The following is an 18,129-nucleotide window of genomic DNA, read 5'->3' as shown; positions in this document are numbered from 1 at the left end:
ACTCTGGCTTGTTATTCCTCTTTATACAGCATGGAATATCAGATAGCAGATGTACCACAAATGAATGGTTAGTGGTGAAAGGTAATGGTGGTAAAGTGAATTAGTATTAAAAAGAACAATCTCTAACCTGTGCTAGAAAGCTTCAGAGTGAAAAACGGATTTTAGATGCCTAGATTTGAGTTGTCAGCTGTGGCGAGATGAAGTAAAATAACACGGGAGGATGACTTCATCTCAATGGGCCTGGACAAAATTGCATAATCTGAGGAAGTTGTGAGAGCATGTGGGTGGCTGTGATTGAAGTCGGAGACAACTTGCAATTGATCCTTCCAGAGGGCGCGTTCCCACTGCCTCAAAGAGTGCTGACCCCAGTCGATCATGTGCGTACAAGCACTAGTATGAATCCAACATACTATCCAGCTGCAGTTGCCCCTGTGCAGCAAAGATGTCACACAACGGCACCAGTGTTTTTTCCTGCGACGGCACGTAAACCTTTCCTGATTCCGGCTTTGGCACCTGAGTCATGTGTCCTCCAATATCTCTCAATCTGCTGGTCATGGTATTGCTGCTGCTGCTGCTACTACTAAGGTAGGAAGAAAAAAAGACATTTACAGACTACTGTGTATGGTAAACATTAAATACCCTTTTTAAAATGTGAATTATTTTTTATTTATTCTTTCAGCCAGTGCCTATTAAACGTAAGCTAAAGCAGCAGTGCGAGGCTCCCAAAGACAAAGTGCCCCATGATGTTCGACAGCGTTATGTCACCATGTTCACAGAGGAGTTCCTAAAAACAACAGCCAGTGTCAATGATGCCCTTGAAAAGGTGAGTGTATGCCACTAAATGACATCCTCACTTCCAAACCTGGATATTTACTCTTTTCAAACTGCGGCTTCAGATAAAGGTGTGACTCTCTGGAGAAGCCATACTGTGATTCATTAATAAAGCAATGCTGGTAACAACTTTTTTTTTTTTCTCTTCTGGAGCAGATAAAAGAAACGTCAACAGCCAAAAGTTGAAAGGCAGCATACCTCTTGACCTTAAGAACTTAAAAGGAATCGGTGAGAATTAATCCGTTGCGTCGATTTGTCATTTTCATTCTAATCTCTTGACACCTTCTCAGTGTATTCATTTTTTCCCCAATAGATGATACGGCGTTGTATGAGAGTTTGAAGGATTATATTTTGACGGAGGAAAGGCTGATTGAAAGCAATTATCCTGTCCGGCACCCAGAGAAACCTGGTTCTGCTGCTCTTTTTGCTGACAATAAGAAAGGCAACACAGACCATGAGTAATAACATACTGTACCTCAGCTGGACAAGACAAACAGATGTTGTTCTCACGTTGCGTCACTAGAGGGCACCTTTAACATGGGCTGTACTCAGAGTGATTGTTAGTTGTAGATCTCCCAGCACATTTGTCTCTGGTGATGAGCTTCATCTGTTTTCTTGGTAAAAAGCTCTCAAGCGGATCTGCTGTCGATGTGGGGCTACGTATTCTGTCAACCAAATAGGCAAACACATTCGCAAGGAGGAGTGCAACTATCATTATGGGAAAGGTGTTAAGCGTAAAGGTGAGTCTATCATTGTATCAGTGGGCTGTAATCACCACTTACTTTCACTATCAATCCGTTTCTTACTTCAGTAATTCTTAAAAATGCCTATTAGCATTCAATGTGATATACTCAAATACCATGTTATTTCTGCCTAGCAGTAAAACACCCACGAAATTAAATTTACTAAAAACCAACACCAAGGAAATGTCTTGAATTGGGATATTGGAGAAATCAAAATTTTGAACCAAGTAATCGTTGCAGCTCTATACCATTGTTTCATGCTTTGAATTGTATGAAAGTGTACTGCAAACTGTTGCAGTGCCTGGTGGTATGGAGACTCGCTACAGCTGCTGTGAAGGAGTCATGGGAGCACCTGGATGTCAGGTGTATTGGATGTCAGTATTAATTTGCAGTTTGGATGCTGCAAAGAGCAGAGGGCTCATCTATTGGAGAACTATCTGCTCTGTGGATAGCTTGTGACATTTTACCTGTATAGGTTTTCAGGTATCAGTGAGGAAGATGTGAAGGGTAACAACACCTCCCACAGAGAGGTGCAGAAGACCTTATTGAGCTTCATTAGCGCTGACACCGTTCTGATTGGACACAGCCTGGAAACAGACTTCTGTGCCCTCAAGGTGACTACATCACTGTTTTCATAACACATCCGCTTTCACAATACGTCTGTTGTAAATGGTGTCTCGATTATTACACACAGTGTTTGCATAAAACAAGTTTGTAACTAAGTACAGTCACATCTAAACACACAAATCCCCAATGAAGAGCTGTTCATTTTAATGTTATGTTCTAATCTTTGCATATTTTATGTTTTCACTTTATTTTGAAAGCCATATTTTGTAAAAGACCAAAATGCAAAAAAACGTTTTAAACTTTTCAATGATAGATTTATTAATTTTTGTACATTATAAATTCCATTGCTCCTATAATTTTATTAATGGTAACATTGTCATCTTATGAAAGGGGACAAAGGGAAAGTGGGTTGAGTGATTGTGAAATTACAAACAATGGGTATTCGACGGACACAAAGGACTGTCAATACGGCTAAAACAGCATGCAACATAACTATAGACCGTTTCAGAGAGTATAAACAAATACAGGTGTTACCAAGGATACTAATTAAGGCTCCATTCCATTTAGTGTACCAGAGCGTTTTCTAATGAGCCACACCTGTCTTTGTTTATACTCTCTGAAAGGGTCTATACGTACATACTCTTGGGCTGTAATTTTTATTTTAAACTGGTTGAGTTAAATGTTTAAAAGTGTTGTCCAGAAAAGGTTATTTGAGGTATTTTTAGCAGAATCATAGTGTGCCTAACCCCAGCTGCCAGGTAAATGTAGTTGAGTAAAACGGTATTTCCCTCTGAAATTAAGTGGAAAATGAAGAGAAGTGTAGGTATCGTTGCATTTATCACCAATTTAATCCACCCCTAAAGTGGCAGTTACAAGGTTATTTGTTATCAGGAGGGTTTAACAGGCGATTTAGTGCATCAGTTATCTTCCTCTTTGCTGTAGTTGCTCCATGGGGCGGTGGTGGACACATCGGTGGTCTTCCCCCACCGTCTGGGGCCTCCTAACAAGCAGACCCTCAACAATCTCACTGCTGAGCACCTCCGGCGGATCATCCAAGAGAGTGGTGGGTCATCATCATGGGTTACTCTTCAATCACTGTACGAGTGTCTTGTTTTTATTTTAATGTTTATCATCTATCTGAATCAAAATCCACATTCAAATAAAGGCAACATCCCAATCATATCATACATTTTGAGTAAGTATCACCAAAGTTTGTGTGTCTTTGACGATTAAAACTGAGTGTTGACTAATGTGTTACTTTGTCTCTCAGTCTGTGGCCACGACACTGCAGAAGATGCTGCTGCCTGCATGGAGCTTATGATATGGAAGCTCAAAGAAGATGGGAAACTGAAAAAATGATGAAAAATAAATACAATATAGTCCCCTCACTGTTGCATGCATAAAAAGATGCCGAAATGCAAATCTGAATGTGTGAGAATGCTGTGAATATTTTGTTTATTTTTTGGTTTGATTACATATATTTGAGTTGATAATAGTATTTGCTCTATTGAATTTTGATTTGCACCTTTGTGTCCATGCATGTACAGTATAAACGTTTGTGCTATTGTATGCTGAGAAAACCTCAAGCAGCGGGGTGTGATCAATATTGTCCAAATAAAGGTGCAGAATAAAATTTGTGTGTTTTCTTTTGTCGTCGCCCCGCCCATCCTCCACCCCCGCCCAAATGTAACACCAGCCAATGAATATCCAGCGTTTAACGTCAAATTGGCCTCAGGTTGCAGTTATGCAAATGTATATGCACCTGTGAACAATTTCACTAATTACTGCCCTCACAGGTGTGAGCGCATAAGAGAAATGTTTTCCTGTACTGAGATATTTATGGAAGGTTAAGAGAGTGCTTGCGTTGAGTTTATGGTAACAAAACAAGTCAAAGAACAAAGTCCTTCCTTTTACAGATGAACATTCAATCAAAGAGGACACTGCTATTTCCATGACTTGGTTATATAAAGAATGGTTGAGGTTACTGATCCCTGGCCACAAGTTGAAGTCCAGGACATTGTGGTTACATAATAAGGTCACTTGACTAGTTGTATTTCAGTTCAGTGTGTTACTCAGCCTTTGGCTTTGTCTTTCTCCTACAGCATCTCCGAAAGCAGAAACGGCAGGTCTTGACGAACAGCACTGTGACGAGTAGAACAACAATGAGAAGGAAGCCCATGACGTCCAGCAAGTGATACTGGTACCAGGTGAGCTCATGAGACTGGACTCTCAGGTGCTTGGCCCCTTTGTGTCTCATGGTGAACTCGATCCAGAATATGGCCTCATCCAGAGGACTCATGGGTCGGTCACGTTGGATACTCGACAGCCGCATGGCGCTCTTCTTGTACCTGTGAATGTGGATGCACAGGGGTCATCTTAACTGTTTGATTCTTTAATCCATTTTTTTTTTGGCAACAAAAAAGGCATAATGGCAAGAAAACAATTGGTCAAAACATTTCTATTGCGCTTTACCAGAGTAAGTGCAGATTGTTGAGAGAGAACTTACGATTTCTCATTAATAACGGTGTTGATTGCGTCTCTAAGGCTCTCGGTCGTCATGAAGTTTAAGTCTGAGATAACTGCAACACCCTTAGCCTGCATGTGGACCATGTTGTCTGGCTGGTCAGCGAACATTGGGATGCCCACCATGGGAACACCATGGTAGATGGCCTCATAAATCCCGTTTGTGCCGCCGTGGGTGATGAAAGCTTTGGTCTTGGGATGACCTGAAGAAACACATGAGTTTTTTCAAGGTGTTGAAGCACTTCTGTATGCGACCTCAAAAAGGGCCCCCAGGGACAAAGATTAGTTGTTGGGTCACATTGTAAAGGGGCAGTTTTATTAGTAATTGTGAATCTTGGGAAAACTCCAGGAAGCAACAATCATCAGCTGCAAGGATTTAGGATGCACTGCCCTTTATTGCACTTTGTGGGTCAAAGGCATAAGCTTTGTCATTCAGCTTAGGAAATCTGAGCAAGTTTAAGTACTGGACAAGTGACAAATGTATACTCAAAACAATCAGTCTGGTTTTCGAGAGCACTGTTGATGGACACTACTGTTCCACAATGCAATGCAAAATGTAAAGGAAATACTCACAACTTGAAAAAATGTGACGAAAACAGCCATAGACACATTTTTAGAAAACTTACCCAGCAGGTCGTTCTGAGGAATCCAGTCATATACTCGGGTGTTTGCACCTAGAGTCTGTGGTTTCTCTCCACGATATCTCCAGAGCACCTATAAACAACAGCAAACACACTGTAAGACTAACACAGTACTCTGTTATGCCATATTTTATACTGTAGCACAACACTTGATAATGACTGTGAACCATAATTGTGTTCACTAAATACTTTTGGAGAATAAAACGTAACATAATAAGAGGAGTCCCTGTATGCAACTATTTCGTGCCAGCATTACATGAAACAAATATTAAGCTGGCTGCTTAATATTGGCTGCTTGAAACAAAGAAGAAAATCTTGAAACCTGTGGGCATGCTGTGAAAAACGGTTGGCAGAAATGGAGAGTACAAACTATTTGCAGTTGCAGTTACTGAGATTGTAGATGTAAAACTACTGATAAGAGCTTTCACTTGGATCTTAACGCCCTCTGTGACCTTTTGTGGAATCTGAGCGAGAGCCGAAGCGATCATGTTTCCTTTCTCTGTGGTGATGTTGGCGATGAAGGATCCCAGTGTGAAGACCACAATGCCAGCGTCTCCTGAACTCTGAACAAATTCCTCCATATCCTGCAAGAAGTGAAGCACACTTCCATCATCCCAATGCAAACCAACCAACCGCCAACCATCTCACAGTCTGTCTCGGAGTAAGGAATGTTGTGGATTTGATGTGCCTGTAAGCTCCGTGAAGACATCAATACCTCTGGTAGAGGTTTAGCAGGTCTGCAGTGGATCCCACCAACGTATTTGAAGTTGGGGAGGAAAGGGCGAGGGAACTCAAAATCCCAGTAGGTCCGTATCAACCAGATGTCTGCCTTGGCCATGATCTCGCAGGCACTGGTGGGCGTCCCTGTCACAATACAAGAAAGTAGTGAATGACAGCCACTAATCATTGCTCAAATGGGATGGATAATTTTTAGTTTTAGAGGTTGACTGATAATGGATTTTTAAAGACCAATAAAGTCTTTAAAATCAGTTTGGACCAGGAAAAGGCCGATATCCCACGGAAAAAGCACAGTATGAGTGCGTGAGTGATGCGATGTTAAACACAGTAACCACAGTAACGCCTTTTGTCCCCAGACAATGACAATGTGACAAAGCTATAAAAAGCCCTATAAACAGCTTCCTATATTCCCTTAGGCGATATAGGAGGCTGTTTTTGTATTCAGTTTAGCAGGCAAGCATAAATGTTGAGCTCTGTTTAGATATAAAACTCGGGTACACTTTGGCTTCAATATCAATATGGATCAATAAGATGATGTAGCCAGGCTAAAGGACCGATGCAGGGTGGGAAACTACTGGTGGCCACTATCGAAACCAAAACTTCTGGCGCTAACAATAGTTTTCAAAAGGTCCTATCAGCACAGTCATTGGATATAAAATCATCCAAAAGCAATTAAACCCACAAAGTGGATCTTGTGGCTGAGCTGCTCACCTTTGATTTCAGAGTAATATTCATCTACTCCTGACCAGTAGACGATGTTCACTGTGGCGTCCTGCAGCAGGTAGTAGAGAAAGCTCCATACCCTCTCGTAGAAGTCCATCTTGTCCGTAAGTTTACTCATAGCACCAGGGACAAAGGAGGGTGGAGAAGGTAGTTGCCCACAGTGCCTCTCCCAGTTATTGGCTAAGGAGAAGCGCAGAGAGAAGACCAGAGGGATGCCCAGCATATCAGCTACTAAGTCACTGCCAGGTAGGATGGGGTCAGCGAGGACAAGGTCGTACTTTCCCTCCTTCAGCTTCGCCATCATGGTTTCTGATTTTACCACGCCGTCCAAGAATGTCAAGGAATACTGCAGGTCTTTCTTCATTATCTCCATGTATTTGATGTAAATCTGCACGTAGTTCATTTGATCAATCTCATACATTGAGAAGTGAAGATACTCCTCATAAAACTCCTCAATTTCCTTCATTGAGACGGCAACGTTGAAGGGCTCGTAGCGAAACTTGGCAGCCTCGCTGATGTTCATGAACATGGATGTGCTCGGGACCAGGACCGTCACCTCGTGTCCTCTGTCGACCAGCGTCTCCAGCACAAGCTTCATGTTAATCCAGTGGCTGCCTTCAGTGTACCACACCAAAATCTTTCCTCCATTTGCACTCCATGTGGCACAAAGAGTCAGCAGCACAAATACAGAGAAACCTCGCCTCAGCTCCATGGTGGCCGGCCCGTCAGTCAGGAAGAAAGGCTGCAGTGGGCTGATCCTTTTTAAACAAAGGGTCATGCCGTAGAAGTAATTATTAACTCAACAACTGAACTCTGGCTTGTTATTCCTCTTTATACAGCATGAGACATAAGATAGCAGATGTACCACAAATGAATGGTTAGAGGTGAAAGGTAATGGTGGTAAAGTGAATTAGTATTAAAAAGAACAATCTCTAACCTGTGCTAGAAAGCTTCAGAGTGAAAAACGGATTTTAGATGCCTAGATTTGAGTTGTCAGCTGTGGCGAGATGAAGTAAAATAACACGGGAGGACTTCATCTCAATGGGCCTGGACAAAATTGCATAATCTGAGGAAGTTGTGAGAGCATGTGGGTGGTTGTAGAAGAATTCCCCTGCACGCCCCTGAAGATTCAGTGAGTGAGGCCAAACACGTTGCCTGTTGTTTTTCAGTGAAATCTAAACTGCTATGGATGGAATAACGTGAAATTTGGCACAGAGGTCCAGATGCCCTAAACTCTAGGGCCTAAAGGATGAAACCAAATGACTTTGGTAATTCTTTAATCCTATGGTTAGCACTGTCACCAGGTGGAAAACTTTCACTCATCTAGTGAAGTATCTCAACATTGAAGCCTAATGACTCACCCTGACTCTTTGTCTAAGGTCATCTTGACCCTGACATTTGTAGTTTTTGAGTTTATAAATGCTACAAATGTGCAACCAGCCAAATGCACTTTGAACAAGGTGAACATGGCCAAACATCATCATGCTAACAGTCATTGTGGACATGTTAGCATTCTGATATTAGCTGCAGTATGATCAGTCTACTTTAAAAAAAAATATATAATTCAAAGTTTTTTTTTTAAATTATATTTTCATTATTGCAAACAAAAACAAGCAAACAGGCAGGTAGGCGACTCATCAAATAACAACATACATCCAGATATGAAGGGGGCAGTCCATTATACAAGGCAAAGTGTAAATGCAATATACTCCAAGCCATATCAAGAATATGTTTACATCTGGCTGTTCTCTCTTGACATATGTCTACCAAAACTGTCCCATTGTTCGTTCGCTACGTGACACATCGTTTTGACTATTCAATCTCCCCAACATTTTCTCACATGCAACAGTTTCCATCAGATCAGTCTGCTTCTTGACAGTTTCTTGTCACATTGATTGGATATATTTCCCCAACATCTTTCCCAAAGCCTTATATCTGACGTTAGCAATCATTCAACATTGTCATTGGTAGACTGTGCAAAGAAGTTTTCTTTTCACGCTATGTCTACTTCAGTCTGTAAAGGAGTAATCCTCTTATTTAAATGTTATTGTCTCCCCTCTATGTATGACAGTCGCCCTTTCATCTCGCCTTTGAGTTTGGCATGTGGAACAAAAATAACCAGTGGATTTCCAGTTGGATAACACATCGGTTTTACTAGTTTTAATCAAGCATAACCCAGCCTTATGTGCAACCACAGAGATGCAGCACGGGTATAGACTCTGAGTCTTCTTTTAAAGATGTGTGTGACTACACAGTGGTTTGTTTGGTGTGATTATTTGCGAGGCGGTGCGGTTGTCGACTATGCCTTTTAGCAATCAGTGGCATTGAGGCTCTGTTCTTGTGAAATGTCACCTCCGACTGTTTGGGGCGTCTTAAATCTTAACTGTGGGCACTTTGGCCCCCTCATTAACATTGTAGATTCCTATTGACGCTGGATTCAGGAGCGTCTGGAAAAACAATAAGCATTTGAATATTGAATTCAATGCCCTGTTGAGGGAGTCGGTGGCCATTCAGACTCAGTAAGTGTGCAGTGTTTCGTCCCCAGACCTCCCCTGGTGATACAGAGGACGTGCGAGAGAAGCTGATGATCTGTGTTTTTGCGGCTGTTGCATACAGAAATCGAGCCCAACAGCGCATTTTGCCCTTGTACGTATTTAATTTTCTCGGGAATCCAACCATCTTCCCTTCTCTCTCTCACATTCCTGCTGCCTCCTCTCTTCCCCTCTTTCTTCCTCTCCGTCTTTCCACCACAGGGTAAGGGTTACAGCGTATTGCTTTTTGAAGTAGATATTTGCATAATCAGATTAGGATGCGTGATTGTCAGTGGGCTCCCCCATCAGAGGGTGCTCCAGAGGAGAGAGGGTGCTGTCCAGCCAGACAATGGACGACTCTCCCCTCCTCTCCCTCCCACTCCTCCAATCTGCCCTGCACCTGCATCCCACCCACCACCAACCCACGGACGAGTGCAGGTCAGCTGCGGCGGCAGTCCACGCTTGGACTCGCAGCCGTGGCGGCGACGTCAGGGTGAGAAAGAGTGAGAAGGAAAGGCAAAGAGGGAGGAGGAGGAGGCAGAAGAGGAGGAGGAGGAGGGGGGTTCGAGTGCATGACGGGAGTGGGAGGGCAGGGGTTGAGCTGAGATATTTAAACATGCAGAGTGTGAATTGGCTTTAAGGGGATAAAGAGCTCAGGGCCTATCGGTTGGCACCCAACTCCAGAAATTCTTTTTCATGGGCGCCTCAGCCGGAGAGCGAGGGGCTGCCTGCACTGATCTGGCCCATTGTGATAACGGATTCAGACAGTGTGTTAGACGCTGATAAGGAAATGTGCTCTCAATAGACGATTACCCACATACTTGGGAGAGAATAGTCAATCAGGCAAATATACTTGGTGGAGGGAATGAGAAGCGTACAGATTTGTTATTATTTTCCATGCAGGGTTTCATAATCCTGCGGGAAAGTTGAGACCGGAGTAAACGCTCGCTCTGTACGTAACTGTGATTGGGCGATTTCTCTAAATAAGGTGTATCAGCAAAATGCATTTCTCTGCCTGACAGCATGTATGCAGGAGCTGTCACATGTCTTCCTATCCAGTTGCAAATGATTGAATAATTTAGCATTTAGAGAGTCTGAATTACACTGAAACATTCCACACATAAAGAGGTAAACAGTTTTTATATATATATAAATATCATGTCCCAGGCAATTCAACCGTTTAATAACCACGGTAGTTTTATTTAGAATTATTCTGATTTCCCATGAAATCGCTCAATTCTCCATGAAATTGCACAAGAGGTAAATACCTCCCAAATTCATGCTGCAGGAGAGGGCGACTGCTGCACTACAGTACTCATCACTCCCAGTACAACATGATTTTAGTGTTTTTTCTTTTCTTTTTTTTGCAGCATTACAATGAGTCACCTGTCAGTTCCCACAGGCCTCCAGTGAGTGTGTCCAGCTGCCCCCTCCTCCGTTTACACACCATTAGCCAGAGTTTAACGGCTGGGAGGTGAAAGCACCCAAACCTTAGCTCAGTGTTTACTCTTCAGCTCAGTTTTAGTTGCAGCTTTTCTTTTTTTTTTTGCCTGAAAAAGGGGGAACACATTTCCTACACACACACACAATAGACAATCAGACGTGTAAATGTCTCTGACCTCGATCTAAACGGCTGCCAAACATGGAGACGTGCGCAAACAGAACTGCAGGAACTGGAGCCAGAGTGGAAACAAATAGTTTATTTATCAGTTTGTTGACTCTACAGAGAATTAAGCAGCAACTATTTTTGGTAATTAATTGATCAGGTCATTTATTAATCACAAATATTTGCTGCTTTTCTCTGTTTTTTATATTGTGAATTGTGTTTTAGACTGCTTATCCAACAATACAAGTAATTTGAAGATGTCACCTTGAAATCTGGGATGTTACAATTGGCATTTTTAGTATTCTCTTACATATTTATTGACATAGATTATTTGAAAAGATATTAAGTTGCAGCTGCATTCTGATATTGTCATAGTTTGTTAGTATTTCACATATAAAATCTCTATTTTTCTAATGGATTATACTAGTGTTTACCTGAATGACAGTGTTGTGTTATTTGTTTTCAGAGCTGTCAGACGCCATGTGCAGCAACAAAACGACACTTTACCTCAAAAAGCTCCATCTGCACGTTGGTCAACTGGTCAGTGTTTGACTCCAGAGTAGCCTCTGACCCCGGGGGGTCACAAGTTAAGCTGTCACTCTCAGCGCTCTTTTCTCAGGCCAGTGGTCAGTGGACACAGTGCGAAGGTCAGCGCTGTGTCCACACGGTCATCACACAACTTTAGAGCAAATGTCTCTGGGCTTATTGAGCACGAACAAAGAGGATCTCTGCTCTTTCAGATCGGTGTGAAATAATTCTGATACTGTGTCCCCAGTGTTTACTACACACTGGTTGTTAATGTATTGCATTTAAATAAATACTTACAGTAACACATGGTTTTTGCTGTAAGTGAACAAAAAATCAACATCCTAGGCTAAGCTTTTCTAAAACACAGATGATTAAAACTTAAATAGACATTAATAAATTATGTTTTTTTTTGTTGTTGCTTGAGCTGCTGCTTGACATTTTGCATTTCCTCTTTTTGCTTTGTGCCGGCGTCTTATCAACAGCACACTCAAAAATGTACCGTAATGTTTATTTTTCATACTGACTTTTCCAGTTTGCAGTCTATGCACTAGTACTGTACGTTGAGTGGAGTACAGTATGAGTGATGATGATAGTTTGAGTGACCTCTTTCACTTAAATTTTTTATTAACAAATCATTTATTAAATAAATAGTTGAAATAAATAACATACTGCATATTCACAAGCAAACCAAAATAACTTACAAAAGAGGTATCAGAAGATAATTAGCACACTCTTCACAGTAGACAATCAATGCATAATCTTTGGCCATATGACATGCGTATTTTACAAAAAAGGAAAAAAAAATCAAATGAAAACACATGAATGAGAAGATTCTGTATATATGTGGTGGTGATGTGAATGATTGATCCAATCCAAAGTATCAACCAATCAACAGATACTGAACATTGTGGTAGAAAAACAGGAAGTCTTCTTTAGAAGTCGCGTAACCTTGATAAATAAAAACAAAGGTCAGATTTAGTCTTCTCAAGAAAAAAAAACAGCATGTCGATGTTAAAAAAAAAAAAAAGGAAAAAGTGCCCTTGGCTATTTTGAGACGATTGCAGTCTGGAGAATTGGCTGAGCCATTATCTATTCAAATGCCTCGCTGTGAATCTATTGCTCGAAATGAGAAAATTCCTTAATCCCCTCCATTTTCCTCATTGGCAAAACATCCTCTTATTGCAAAACTAAATTAGTTCCAGGCGGGTCGGCAACAAGGAATATTAACATGAAGACATGAAGGGAATATTGTACATCCAGGTTTTTTTTTTTTTTTTTTCACACATCCATGCAGAATACAAATTAATTTTCACCTGCGAATCATATTTTTAACACCGATCAGCAAGGAGGCGGCCACAGTTTGGAGTCCACAGACAATCACACTATATTGCATCTCCTGCACTGGGACATGAGCCACAAATGCAGAGACAAAGAAAAAAAAAAAGTCTTCAGAGAGAGGATCAGATCAGTTTTTTTTAAGACCCAGAGAATGAAAAGTGTCATGGAGTCCGCTCAAGAGTTCCTCTTTGTGTTTCTTTCTGTTTCTACTACCAGGCCTCGCCGCTGTCGCAGCTGGATCCTGGTGACGGAGCCTCGGTGTCGCTGGTCAGGGCCCAGGTGTGTGGCGGCGACTGCAGACGCTCCATGTTGCCTCTGAGGAAGTTGAGCAGGGCGTTGGGGGAGTGGCTGGCCGGCTGACCGCTCTGGCTCTCCAGCAGCTGCACCAGGAAGTTGATGTAGCGCATGGCCAGACGCAGGATCTCGTTCTTGCTCAGCTTCTTCTCCGGCGGGTGGGTCGGGATGAGCTTGCGGAGCTCGGCGAAGGCGGTGTTGACGTTGTGCTGGCGCCAGCGCTCCCTCGTGTTGGTGAACACCTTCCTGGTCATGGTGCTGACTTGGAGTGTGTGAGCTGCAGAGAAGAGTCAGGTGACACAAGATTCATCAGCAACTGTCCAGATCAAATCAAATACACTCACACATCTTAAAACATGAAGCTTGTCAATAAGATTTTGTTGAGTTGTGGACTCAACAAGATATTTAAAGACATCACCTTATTTTATACACAAATCATTTAATTGGGAAAATTAACTGTATATGAATCAATAATGAAAGTAATAGGAAGCTGCAGCCCTGGGGGGTTGAGGTGATGTTATAGGCACAACTATTACAGTTGCGGGAGTGTTGTGGCTTACACCAAGCCTTTACTTAATTTGGCACATTAATACTAGACTTTACATCAAGTAAAAGATCAAACATTTATATATTTTTTATTTTTGGTTATAAAAGCCTTTATTTTATCTGAAAATGTCATAAAGTGAATCTTAATATTTGACTTATGCATTCATAAATCAATATATACCCTTTAACTGAAAGGATTATAATGTCCAGACCTGATACTATATTTCCTCAACATATAACAACTAGAATAGGGTCTATATATAGTATGTTAACAAATACTGTGCAGAAATAAACCACTGAGTGTTTATATTCTGCACCTAGAAGGGCAGGAGTTGAAGTGTGAGCAATTTTAAATTAAAATTATTGAATTAAATCAAAGCCCATTTACAACCACAACAACAAAAAACAAGATGAGTGCCTTGGTATTTTCTCTTTTTTTCTAACAACAACAAAAAACAGTTGAAGTCATATGATCTTTCAATTACTGCAAAGTCTGTTGCAAAAGCACTGGTATATATAAATAATTCACACGACACAACACCACATCCTCCTGTTAATACCTACTACTCGTTCTCATTAATTATTTAGTCTTCCAAAGTGGGAACACATGGTCTCAAGAGGAGGAGGAGGAGGAGAAATAAAAAAATAAAAAACAGGTTCATTACACCAGAGCGTTTCTCACCTGTGTGTTTATAGAAATGTGCAGAGATCTCAGCAGCAGCAGCAGGTCATCAGAGTCCAGGAGGCGTGAGGAGAAGAGTCCACTCAGTTGTGTCTTCTCATGCTCACTGAGAGATCCTTATGAGTGAGAGGGAAGGAGAGAGCAGCAGAAGAAGACAGACAGAGAGAGAGAGAGAGAGATGGAGATGGAGAGAGGAAGAGGGAGGGATGAGAGTAAGAGAGAGAGGGGGGGAAGGAAGACTGCTGCATGCTCGCATCCCACATTTTATAGCAGGGTGAACCCTATTGTGTGACGTGTGCTGTGGAGGAGGAGGTTGGTGTTAACTGGGGAATGATTGTTAAAACACACACCCCCACCCTCCTCCTCCTCCTCCTCTTCTTCCTCCTCCTGTCCGTCATTTCTAAAAACCACTGATGCCACTGTTCATAAATCATCGTCACTTTAAATCACTTTCATAGGTGTTTCTGAGGGGAGTCGGGCTCTCCCTTTTTTTTTTTTTTTGTCACGATTCATCATGAACGGCCTTTTAAGTGACTATTTGCGCTGCTTTTATGATTCATTGCTGGTTTTAATCCTTGAAGGTTATAAAAGCGCTAAAAAGGTGACAAATAAATTCCCATTGAAGTGAAACTGAGACGTTCATCTCTCTGATCCTTCTTCTTACTGCTCTGGACACTTGTTCCTTTCTGTTTCTCTCTGACATTAGGCATGGACAAACCCACCGTCCCGTCCCCTCCGCCGTGGATATCGCTGCCGCTGCTCCGCTATTGAATTCAGCCTGATTGGGCCACAAAAGGTAAAAATACCATATCCAGATTGACAGTCGAACAATATGGGTTTTGTTATGACTATGGTAATCTTGTTGAGCCATTCCAAGGGGCCACACATAAATTACAGAGGAAACAGGGGAGAGCGCAACGTCCCGACTCACCTCTCTCCAAACCACTCCTCGCTCCTCACCCCCTCCCACTTTCAACCTCCACACAGATAAAAAAAAACAAGTCTAGTTTAACCAATTGTCACTGTTCCTTTTACACCCTTCAAGTGTTGTTTCAAAGATGCAGCCTTCCATAAAAGTCTGTGTGTGGAGTAGGAATTTACATAATCCGATTAGGGGCCGGGATTAAGCCCTGGGCCTGGAGAACAGGGCCCGATGGGGGCCGTTTTCTGAATCGGCCATTCATGGGCTCTGCTGCACGTCCAAGAGGCTGCACCTGCAGGCCAGGCGCCGCCGCCGCCGCTGCTGCTGCTCCATCCAGCCTCCACTGCAGGTCTGCAGACACTGCTCAGAGCTGGAGCGGCTCGCGCAGCGTAATGACTCTCAGCAGGAGGCCGAGGAAGGAGGGAGTTACACCTGACCTGTTGTAATTCATCAGGCAGGTTGGAGCTGGAAGTGAAATGAGGAGGAAAAGCCGCTGTGAAACAACAGCTGGGATAAATTAAATCTAACTACGAGCAGTGTTTCGATGACATAGATGACTCATGCTTCAAAATCAGGGAGGCAGGACGTCACTGCAAAGTGTTTTCCCAGTAAAAACCTTGAGGGGATTTTTTTTTTAGGATTTTGGCAAAAACACAAATATGAACCGAGTAGATTTTGGTGGTCCAAGGTCATTGACCTCATAAAACTCATTGTTAGAAGAATTCAGATGCTAAATATGACAAATATACTAAATGATTCTTAAATTCCTTCAAACTCTTTAACATGGATGTTACTATGTGACTCTACTACTAATTCACGTCAGAGCTGTGGCTCTAAGGCAGCTCAGTGGAATTAGTTAATTGACTCATTGTTTCAGCTAAAACACAAAGTAACGTTTTAAAAACAGCTCGTCTCAGTCCTCAGTGTGTACGTAGGGAGGACTGGACGTTCTGTTTCTGCTCATTGGGTCGATGTTGATGGGTAAACGTTTGTAGGGTTACAACCATTAATCAGGATTCAGTGTAAATGTAGTATTTGTCACATGACACAAATACACAAATACAGTACCATGTTCCTTGTAACTCAACTCCAGTTAAATGTATATTGTATAATAATGTTTTTTTTATATATCAATTGTAATGGGAATATGAGTTTAATGTATTTGTTAACAACTGGGCTCCCACAATAAAAGAGTATCATATATACCGGTATGTATATTATAGACAGAGAGATGGATAGGAGAAGTTGGTGGCAAATCCCAAACCTTACACATTTAAATATTCTCCATTATCTACTCTATTTATTTTCATGGTATACTGACCTGACCTGCTGTTTTCTTGCTGACCTCTGACCTGCTTATGTTGTTTTCTTTGCTTTTATTTTATTGTCTCATTTTTCTTTTCATTAGTAATCTGCTGCTGCTGCTGCGAGGTGAGAAACAATATTTTTTTGGGGGGGTGGGGTGGTGGTGGACTATTAAGAGGCTTAAATTAATTTATCTGATTTAGTAATGTCTTAATTGGTAGGTAATTGAATAGTGTTTTTACTGATCTCTTCAATGTTTAAATTTAGTTTATTATGTCGAGGACAATCCCAGTTAATTAACTGTATCAATAACAGTAAAAAGGGCAGCTTTAGCCAGCATGGCTAATATCCTGCTGTAGTCCCCGGCCAGATGACATACTGTAGGCACCCTAAAAAAAACCCCAACAAAAAACAAAATATATTACAGCACATTGATTAAAAAGAGAGAGTTAGGACAGCTAAGAGACAAGACAAATCAATACAGATAAGAGAGAACAGTACAATCATGCAGTCGACACATACTGTATAATCAAAACATACAAAAGCAGCACATACAATATAATATAATCACACATTGGCACATACAATCACATTCAAGGACGTATCAGGCTGTTCATCAGTCAAATACTGTTTCTATGCCCTAAATAGCGAGCTGTGTGCAGTGTGTTACAGAACATGTGAGTTTTTTCCCACCTATAGGCCACAAAATCTGAGCATCCCTCTTATCTAAAAAAATCAGGACTAAACCAAAAAGGTGTCACAGGAAAACCCCCCCTGTTTATTTACGGAGGAGAGGGGAGACACACAGGTGACTCAGTGACTGGAGATAACAGCTGTGTGACCTTTGCAGCTGTGGCCAGAGCCCGATACAACACAACATACAACAAACCCCCCTGAACGAAGAAGAAGAAGAAGAATGGCTCTGGTTTAAACAGCCTGTTAATTCCCACAATAATCTCTCCTGTCCCATTCACAGTCCGGGGCTAAAAAGTAATAATCAGGGGGGCAACAATTACTTGCACCATCACTCCGCTTGTTTGCCGAGCTTCATACGGAGGAGGAGGACGACTCCCTTTGACCGTCCTGGCCTGCTTGCTTTTGTTCATGTGCCATTAAAAAGCACCATTTTCTCTTTTGTTTGTCCACTGGCTGTAAGAAAAAAAGGCAGAGGCCACAGAGACAGAAAGACAGACCGAACGACCGACAGAGAGAGAGAGATGTTTAAAAAAAAAGGGAAAAAAAGGAGGAGAAGAGGCTGCTGGCAGGTTATTGATGGTGGCTGGCCAGTGTGCGGGGTATGGCTGTCCAGAGGCAGGGAGGCTTGTAGTCGGTGTCCCCCGGGGGTCGTCTTTGTCTGGGGATCATTCCTGAGGGAGCTGGCTTCACTCTGCTGGCTCGTGAAGATAAGCACTCTCTCCACATGCTGAGAGACGACGATAAGGGGATTGCTTCACTAAATGAAAAAGAAAAAAAAATAGCCCCACCATTGGAGCTGCTAAAAATGAGAGACTTTATCAGTTCAGCTGGGAAAGACCCCCCGATCCCAACTCCTCCAACCATAAATCACAATTTGTTTTATTTTTTTCTTCTTCGCTGGGCATGCTCAGTATG

General features: G+C 42.0%; 3 protein-coding genes across 3 annotated transcripts; 1 reads left to right on the top strand and 2 right to left on the bottom strand.

Moving 5' to 3' along the window:
- The first annotated feature begins 101 nt into the window (after positions 1-101).
- Positions 102-3,517, top strand: LOC310991942 (RNA exonuclease 1 homolog). The gene is made up of 9 exons (XM_083979873.1): positions 102-455; positions 680-823; positions 1,044-1,059; positions 1,145-1,285; positions 1,458-1,571; positions 1,873-1,948; positions 2,050-2,188; positions 3,084-3,204; positions 3,412-3,517. The coding sequence occupies exons 1-9, from the start codon at positions 279-281 to the stop codon at positions 3,498-3,500; spliced, it is 1,017 nt and encodes a 338-aa protein (XP_083835999.1). The 5' UTR covers positions 102-278; the 3' UTR covers positions 3,501-3,517.
- Positions 3,518-3,845: 328 nt separating this feature from the next.
- Positions 3,846-7,485, bottom strand: LOC310991623 (UDP-glucuronosyltransferase 2C1-like). Its single transcript, XM_083979421.1, has 6 exons — positions 6,755-7,485; positions 6,021-6,169; positions 5,758-5,889; positions 5,291-5,378; positions 4,648-4,867; positions 3,846-4,489 (listed from the first exon to the last, which is right to left on the bottom strand). Exons 1-6 carry the CDS (start codon positions 7,476-7,478, stop codon positions 4,210-4,212), a joined length of 1,593 nt encoding a protein of 530 aa, XP_083835547.1. The 5' UTR covers positions 7,479-7,485; the 3' UTR covers positions 3,846-4,209.
- Positions 7,486-12,978: 5,493 nt separating this feature from the next.
- tal2 (T-cell acute lymphocytic leukemia 2) lies at positions 12,979-14,306 on the bottom strand (the record flags this gene model as incomplete). The annotated part of the gene is made up of 2 exons (XM_083978784.1): positions 14,292-14,306; positions 12,979-13,340 (listed from the first exon to the last, which is right to left on the bottom strand). Exon 2 carries the CDS (start codon positions 13,315-13,317, stop codon positions 12,979-12,981), a length of 339 nt encoding a protein of 112 aa, XP_083834910.1. The 5' UTR covers positions 13,318-13,340; positions 14,292-14,306.
- Between the last annotated feature and the right edge of the window lie 3,823 nt (positions 14,307-18,129).

Source organism: Trachurus trachurus (assembly GCF_905171665.1).
Source record: "Trachurus trachurus genome assembly, chromosome: 9".
Lineage (NCBI taxonomy): Eukaryota > Metazoa > Chordata > Actinopteri > Carangiformes > Carangidae > Trachurus > Trachurus trachurus.
Note: the sequence above shows the minus strand (reverse complement) of the source record. Positions and strands in the feature narration are given on the sequence as shown.

Excerpts from the sequence above, each read along its gene's own strand:
- LOC310991942 (XM_083979873.1), top strand. The coding sequence starts at position 279 with ATGTGGGTGGCTGTGATTGAAGTCGGAGACAACTTGCAATTGATCCTT. Across the intron at positions 1,949-2,049 it reads GGATGTCAGGTGTATTGGAT|GTTTTCAGGTATCAGTGAGG; the intron begins GTCAGTATTAAT and ends TTACCTGTATAG. Across the intron at positions 2,189-3,083 it reads CAGACTTCTGTGCCCTCAAG|TTGCTCCATGGGGCGGTGGT; the intron begins GTGACTACATCA and ends TCTTTGCTGTAG.
- LOC310991623 (XM_083979421.1), bottom strand. The coding sequence starts at position 7,478 with ATGGAGCTGAGGCGAGGTTTCTCTGTATTTGTGCTGCTGACTCTTTGT. Across the intron at positions 5,890-6,020 it reads CTGCTAAACCTCTACCAGAG|GATATGGAGGAATTTGTTCA; the intron begins GTATTGATGTCT and ends CACTTCTTGCAG. Across the intron at positions 5,379-5,757 it reads TCGCTCAGATTCCACAAAAG|GTGCTCTGGAGATATCGTGG; the intron begins GTCACAGAGGGC and ends TGTTGTTTATAG.